This window comes from Elephantulus edwardii, unplaced genomic scaffold (genome assembly GCF_000299155.1).
Source record: "Elephantulus edwardii isolate Elephantulus edwardi_28Jun2011 unplaced genomic scaffold, EleEdw1.0 scaffold00046, whole genome shotgun sequence".
NCBI lineage: Eukaryota > Metazoa > Chordata > Mammalia > Macroscelidea > Macroscelididae > Elephantulus > Elephantulus edwardii.
Window position 1 is genome coordinate 18465237 of NW_006399796.1, and position 8130 is coordinate 18473366.

At 35.9% G+C, this 8130-nt stretch overlaps 1 protein-coding gene across 1 annotated transcript in view; it reads left to right on the forward strand.

Moving 5' to 3' along the window:
- SLC27A6 (solute carrier family 27 (fatty acid transporter), member 6) overlaps positions 1–8130 on the forward strand; it is a 100611-nt gene that overhangs the window by 63954 nt on the left and 28527 nt on the right. The window contains exons 7-9 of the mRNA XM_006886034.1: positions 3062–3257; positions 4443–4540; positions 6479–6609. Of these exons, the coding sequence (XP_006886096.1) occupies positions 3062–3257; positions 4443–4540; positions 6479–6609 (425 nt within the window). The remainder of the gene's footprint in view (positions 1–3061; positions 3258–4442; positions 4541–6478; positions 6610–8130) is intronic.

Here is an 8130-nt window from a genome sequence, read left to right on the forward strand (position 1 = left end):
ATATAGATATATAGAGATAATAGAGATATAGAGAGATAGAGATAGATATAAAAACTCTGATGGCCTAATGGCAAGAAACTGTGCTGCAGTCCTGAAGGCATGCAGTTTAAACCCTACCAGTTGCTCTGTGGGAAAAGGACAGGCAATCTCCTACTGTGAGATTAACTGCCTCTGAAAGCCTGCTTTGGGTCAGTTCTGACTGAATGGTACACAACAATAATAATGACACAGAATGACTGGTAGACTTGAATTTCTGATCTCTTTTTTGCTTAGAAACCTAACACATAACACACTACTCTACCAGAGCTCTTTCTTTACTTGGTTAGAAGAAATAAATGTTCCAGTTGCCTGCTTTTCAAGGTTATAAACATTCATTAAATATATGTCCCTAATTCAACTCTATATAGTTTTCAAGTGAACAGCAATTTCTGCAAAGACTGCAAATATCTTTAGCTAAACCATTTTCTACGGCAATTTATTACAATCACCATAACATTTTATGTTGGAAGTCACAACTCAGAACTATGAGTATGTAAACTCAGTTTCTTAAAAAGCAGTTGACCCCAAATATCCACTTTGCTGTTTGGAATTCTCATTACGAGATACACAATATTTTCCCCCATTAAAACTGTGTGTCTTTACAATACACATTATGCCTAGACAAGATAAATATTACTCCATTATGACCTACTTAAGCATTCGCAAGAATTACTTTATCAAGGACATAGCTATCCTCTGTGTACTTAAGAAGCAAAACAAAGAACATACATTTTAAAGTAAGCATAATAGGCTGGGAACTTGTTTAAATATAAGGAATGTAGACCAAAAGAAAATGCAACTGAGGTGAGGCTATGGAATAAAATGGACCTGGGAAAACTCCAGCTTTGACATTTGGTTGCTGTTTTTTAATGTTGGAACTGAATTATAGCTGACCCTATTCAAATTGAGTAAGCAGTAAATGGCATGGGAAGAGATTACCCATCTTTCTCCCATAAAGCAACTGATGGATTCAAACTGTGTGCATTTGAGTTGGCAGCACAGCTCTTACCCATTAGGCAACCAGAGCTCACTTAGACACTTAGTATCTATGTGATATTGCGAATGTTATTTTTCTGGCTCTGTTTGCCACCTATAAGATGAAGCTTTTGTCATGAGGATGAGACTAGGCACAAGTAAAACTCTAATACAAAGATGTAACTGTGGTGATGGTGATTACTCTGGTAATGTTGGTAATGACAAGGAGTTGAACAGTGGTCAGTGTCTGCTATAGCAGAGCAGACTTGCTGTGGCCAGTGGCACAAGCCCTGAGAAGTCAAAGTGCCTGGAGTAGGAGCTGTGGAGCTGAATGGAGTGATAAAATGGCTTCGACTGCTTTAGGGTTTGCTGAACGCAGTGTTGTCTAACCTATCATGTGGATGTCTGGTCTCTTTACAAAAAAACAGGCAAGTAAATAAATTTGACAGTTTCTGGGGTTGTGATTTCTGCCAGGCAGCTTTTTGTTTTAAAAGTTGCTAGACTAAATCTGTGTTATTTTAGATACCTTTTATTACAAAATTATTTCAGGGGATTTATCCATTTGTAAGTAAAGTTACATTCAAAGCATAGGAGACTGTTATTCCTCATCCAAGCTCTCATTTCTTTCTGGGAAAATTCCCAGAGCTATATCTCAAAGGAATAAAACATTTTCTTAAATTTTAACATTTTAACTGACTTGGAGGCAATATTATACAGAAACCCTATTTCATAAAGACTTGAATTTATAGATCTATTCCTTTCTGTATGATTTTGACCTACATAATTCGTGTGAGTTACTCTCCTTGAAATAGGAATTAGAAATCTCAAAGCCTTTTTGTGATGACAATATGATCATGGCAACGATCATTCTTTCATTAAAATTAATGTATGACTGACAATTACATAAAAACTCAAACTCATTTCTATCAAGTTGAACCCAACTCAGAGCTGACAGTCCATCAGATTTTCAAGGTTGTGAATCATACAGGAGATTGTCCAACTTTCTCCTACAGAGCTGCTGGTAAATTTGAACCAAAAAAGAGGTTATGGCCTTTCGGTTAGTAGTGCAAATCCCTTTAGCAGTTCTTATGTAAAAGTCATTATTTTATTGTTGATATCTATGATCCAGAAACAAAAATAATTATTGCCCTGTCCACTCAGCATATAACTTTAATTCATCTTTTCTTTATAGACTTCTTGGTTTAGAAAGTCATCTGTGTTGTTATTGTTGTTGGGGTTATGTGTTATCAAGTCACTTGTGACTCATAGTGAGCCAATGTACCATAGTTCTGAACCTTGTCTTATCCTGAGCCAATCTCACTGTCTCACATACACCTACACCCATTACCCCAGTTACTGTGTCAGTCCATCTCATTTGGAGTCTTCCTCCCTCTCCTGGACTGTTTCTCCACCTTTCCAAGAATAATGTCCTTCTCCAAGGACTAGTCCCTCCTGGCCATGTGCCCAAAGTATGTGAGAAGGAGCTTCAAAAATCCTAGCCTACAAAGAGCAGCCTGGTTTTGCTATCTCCAGGACAAACCTGTTTGTTCTCTTGGTAGTCCATAACATGTTTGATACTTCTCCAGAACTATAACTTAAAGGTATCACTTTTTCCTCTATCATCCTTATTCATTGTCTAGCTCTTTGATGCATAGTAAGTAATTGTAAAGACCATGGCCTGAATCAGACACACCTTAGTCTCTAGACTGACATCATTGCTCCTCAGTACTCTGGAGAGGTCCCTGACAGCATACTTTCTCAGTGCAATTCATCTTTTGATTTCCTGGCTACTGGTACCAAGAGTGTTGATTGTGGAGCCAAACTAGTTGTAACGTCATTTGTACTTGTGGTAAATTGTTAAGGGATGTGCTAGAAGCAGGGTGGTGATGGTGGTTGTTAGTGATGTCAAATGTAATAAAAAAATATATTCAGAGGAAAGGAAGGTGATCAGCATTTGTTTTGATTGCCCACTCTTATTTAGTTACAAGTTTGTAGATATAGAAGTCTTAATCAGATGCCTAAAAATGCCCTTCTCTGCCTCTTGTAGGAGAACCCGGACTTCTGATAGCTCCAGTGAGTGCAAAGCATCCCTTTTTTGGTTATGCTGGGAATAAGAAGCACACAGAAAAGAAGTTGCTTTATGATGTTTTTAAGAAGGGAGATGTTTACTTTAACACAGGAGACTTAATTGTGGAAGAAAAGGATTTCCTGTACTTTTGGGACCGTACTGGGGACACTTTCAGGTATAGATGACTGTGAATGGATGCACAGTGTATTCTGAAATGTTGAAACCATACACCATACAATAGGCCAGTCTTGGGAATGTTATACACCACATGCTCCTTAACAAACAAAACTAAATGACCCATGTAAACTCTCCCCCATTTAAAAACTTGTAACTACCTGTATCTAGATTGTACATTAAATTTAATATTTATATTAATTTTTATGAATCTATTAGGCAATCATTTTGGTCCAAATCAGTGAGAGCTACTTTTATAAAATTTATAACAAGTTGACATATACAATTTGCTAAATAGTAACATTAAAACAGAAAACCGAATTTCACCAAATATTGTTAATGCTTGAACTAGTACCCAAAACCAAAAATTGAAGTAGCAAAATTTCCTTTTTTATCTTTAGGATTACTTTATGTCTAATAAATTCTTTTGTTTTACCTAAAAACCCATGGAACAGTGAAGGCCTACCCAAGGAATTCAACAAAATTTGAATGAATGAATGAACCCTATTTTCTACCTCTTTTCCTCCATGGACAATGCTTTAAGGTCACTTAACCCAATAGTGGTACCTCTCTGGTGGTTCGAATCCATCAGTGGCTCTGAGGGAGAAAGACGAGCCAAATCCTTGCGTGTGATTTATAGCGTCTGAAAACCCAACGTGGAGTCAATTTTGATTTGGTTCTGACTTGGTGGCAATGAGTTAAGATGTGTAAATCATTCTAATGAAAATAAAACATTCATATTTATGCCCTAAAGGAGCCAAAATAATTAATACTTGGAAGGGGTTAGTATATTAAGATACAATGACAGTTTTTCCTTTTACTTTTTCGTATTCCTAACACTAGATATAATGAATACTTTCCTCTTAAAAGTTACTACATTACAAAATAAAGATGGGTTCATCATAATTTTATGAAATATTAGGAAAGTCATTTTATGGTAAGCAATTTATACAAAGTAAAAATAGATAAACTAATTTAAAAGTTTTAAAAATTCAGAAACCTGATTTTGTTGAATTTCCAACAAAACATCTTCCATTTTAAACTACCATTGTCTTCGGTCAGTTACAAATATGTGTCAGTTACAAAAATGTGTCTTTACACAGTTACAAATGTACAACACTGGGAGTAAAACTGAGGGTCGACTTCTTCAGAGACAATTCATTGACTGAGATTTGCTTTTATTTAGATGGAAAGGGGAAAATGTGGCAACCACCGAGGTTGCTGATGTTATCGGGGTGCTGGATTTCATACAAGAAGCAAATGTTTATGGTGTGCCTGTGCCAGGTATGAAGATATCTCAGGTTTTGGAAGGATTTTCAAGATGCCACTGTTCTTTAGTCATACAATTACCTTACTAATTAAAAATTTCAATTTTAAGTATGAAAATAAATGAATCATTATCTTGGTCTTTGCCTTGTCAAGAAATGCTATTTGCCGAACACATCAGGAGAAAGATACAGAATGCTAATGTGTGGTGCTGTTTTTGTTTGTTTGTTGTTTATGTAGATCTTAAAAAGTCCACTCAGTGACTCCTTGTGTGAAATTAGTTACACACCTTCAATAGCTTGTGTTGGTTCTTTTCCCCTGTAGACTAATGTTTATATATACCTCTAAACCACTAAGTGTTTATATGTAAGAATTTAGTATAGGTTAAATGTCTCATGATGCTCATTTATACTTAAGGTTAATCTTTGTGTCAAGAGGTTACACAGTTGAATACTTTTCAAGATTGTTTTAAAATATATTTGTCTTTGTTTATTTTTATAAATGCATATGTGAGATTGTCTCATGATGGTGAACAGAACAGAAAATAGGCTGATCTGAAGTCATAGGACAGCTGTTTCCTTTTACTGTCTTTTTTATACAAACGGCAGTCTTTTCCAGCTAATGCTTGAGGTGCAGGACACATCAAGGGTAGAAGTGTGTGGAGAGGCAAGTGGAAGAAAAAAAAAATAATTCTTTTAATGATGGACTGACATCCACTCTGTGTTAAAATTTACAATAGTACATGTAGTTCCAATCTGTTGGAAAATGTCCTCCATAGCATGATAAGCAGTAATCTGAAATTAGTTGTGGAAATACCAGGTTTCAATCTCTTAACTTAAAATTTGCTTTTAAAAATTAATGCTTATGACAGTCATTTATTCTGGAGTTGGTTTTTTGTTTTGTTTTAAAAGTCCTTGAGTAGATTCTGGCTCTTAGGGGTCCCATAGGACAGAATAGAACTGCCTAGGTAACTGCTCGTTTGGATTTCTGAGGCCAGGGTCTTTAAGGAAGCTACCGCTCACATGTTCTTCCCACAGAATGGCAGTTGGGTTTGAACCACAAACCCTTTGATTAGCAGCCTAAACATTTACCCATTGATCCAGGAGAGGTCCTTTGCTAGAATACATTGGTGATAGTTATATTTTCAATCACCTCACATGCACACAAAAGGAATAAGGAAGACCAAATAAAAATTGATGTGTTTGCATTATGGTGTTAACAAACAATACAGACAGTCATAAACTGAAGAACAAACAAATCTATGAGAAAGATACTTAGCTTTAAATAAATGCTGCCTTAATATTTTTCATTAGTGGTGGTAGGTTGCAAATTATTAGTCATTTATGATGTTTAGGCTTTGACTTTTTCTGTTTCTAAACTTGTAGGGAGTATTTATTATCCTAGGTTCCTGGAGATTTCCCAGACTTTCTCTATAACTGTTAGCCTAAAGATGATAAGTTCAAATTTGTGAAACAGTGATGTGGAAGAAAAGACTGGCAGTCTGCTGCCCTTATGATTTATAGCCAAGAAAAGCCCATGTCAGCCCCTCTAAGACACACAAGGCTGCCAAGTCAGAACTAATGCAGTGGCAGAGGTTTGGGTTTGGATTTGGACTTTCTAGATAACATGGACAGAGAAGGTAACGGACTTATTTATGTACGCACGTTGTGCTACCAGGTCAAAACAGACAATTTGAATCCACTAGCTGCTCCTTAAGGGAAAGACAGGCAACTCTTCTCATGCGGTTTGTAGCCTCTTAAAACCCACTGGATATATGGTCAGCTATGAGTCAGTTTCAGCTTGATAGAGCACAACAGTCAATGATAAGTAGTGCACTACTGTTGCTGCAGTAGATTTAATGACTCATTTTGTGACAATTAGTATGTACTTAACATGATCTGAAAAAAGAAATTTATCTAGTACTCATATCATTTCCTCTCAAACTTTTGTTTCCAGGTTATGAAGGAAAAGCAGGAATGGCTTCAATTACTGTAAAACCAAATAAGTCTTTAGACTTGCAAAAAGTGTATAATCAAGTTGTAACATTTCTGCCAGGTTATGCCTGCCCACGTTTTGTAAGAATTCAGGTGAGCTCACTCTTTGAATGCACTCATCAGAGTTAAGACCTGCAAATCAAGAGATGGTTAGTGGTAAATGATGTTATATCTTTTGGCTAATGTGTACATTTTATTAATTTTAGAAAAATTCAAAACGAATCGTTTCAGGATGTGTAGTTAATGCTAACTATTCCATATATGAAGCCTAATTATAGAAGGCATCATGATGAAATCCTAGGATATCTTTGCTGAGCCCTAATTATAAAATTGATTTCTTCCTCTTCAAGCCAGACCTTGTAGCAAAATGATGGCCTCAGTGATGGTAGCAAACCAAAACCACAACTTCTAATAAGTGTCCCAATACTTGTTGCATGGTGACTAAAAGTAGGTTCTACTATAGCATATACAGCATACATCAGACCATCTACAGCATGTGTGCAGCATCTAACGGCAACTGACATTAAACAACCTTGTTTTATAAAGTTTAACAGTTTTTCACCCAGGGGGGATTGAAAGCTCATTTGTTTGTGGAACCACATTCCTTCCTGTTAGAAAACAAAATGAAAAGTTTCTGAACTAACTTACTTGCTAATTTAGTCAGTCATTCCTTTATTTAAGATTGTGCCTCAAATACAGTTTCTCAAAGCTAGTACATGTCACCTGTTAATATGAAACTGCATGGGCTTTTTTGGTTGTAAATGTTACATTACTATTATAAAGGAGCAATAGAAAGTTTCATTGGCAAAGCATTTGCTGACCAGTCCTTACTACAGATCATCACTTGGTCAATGGGATATATTGTCTAAATAAATATTTATTTACGCAACATTTTTTTCTAATCTTTGAGAGTTTTGACATGCATTGCTTCAGATTCTTTTTAGAGCAAATATTGGAAGTGGTAGAGATAAGTAAAATGGAATTAAAGTAAGTTAAAAAATAAGAAATGATCAATTAAAGCAGAAGTAATCTATTTCTCCCAATAGTAACATTTTGCAAAACTTCACGTACCGAGTTGTGATACTAAGAAATGTGATGGGCAAAATCTTAAATTATCCAAGAAGCTCCGAAAAAAAGATGGAGGAATATACAGAATCACTGCACCAAAAAGAATTGGTTGTCACTGAAATATTTCAGAAAGTAGCAAACGAGAAACAGCCAGTGGTGATGAGGGAAGAAAACAAAGCTACCTTGAAGGCACTGATAAAAATATAAGGCCCCAGGAATCAAGGGGATACCAGTTCACACATTTCAACTAACATGTAGCTGTAGACGTGCTCACAAACCTACATCAGGGTATTAGGAAGATAGGTACCTGGCCAGCTGATTGTAAAAGATCGATGTTTGTTCTGATTCTTGAGACAAATGAGTCAACAGAATGTAGAAATAATCAAACAATATCATTAATATCACATACAAGCAACATATTTCGTGAAATAATCCAACAATTGATGGAGAACTACCAGAAGTTCAGGCTGGATTAAAAAAAGGTCATGACCACCACAACAAGATTAAGGTAAATAACCCAATTAAAAAATGGGCACAGGATATGAA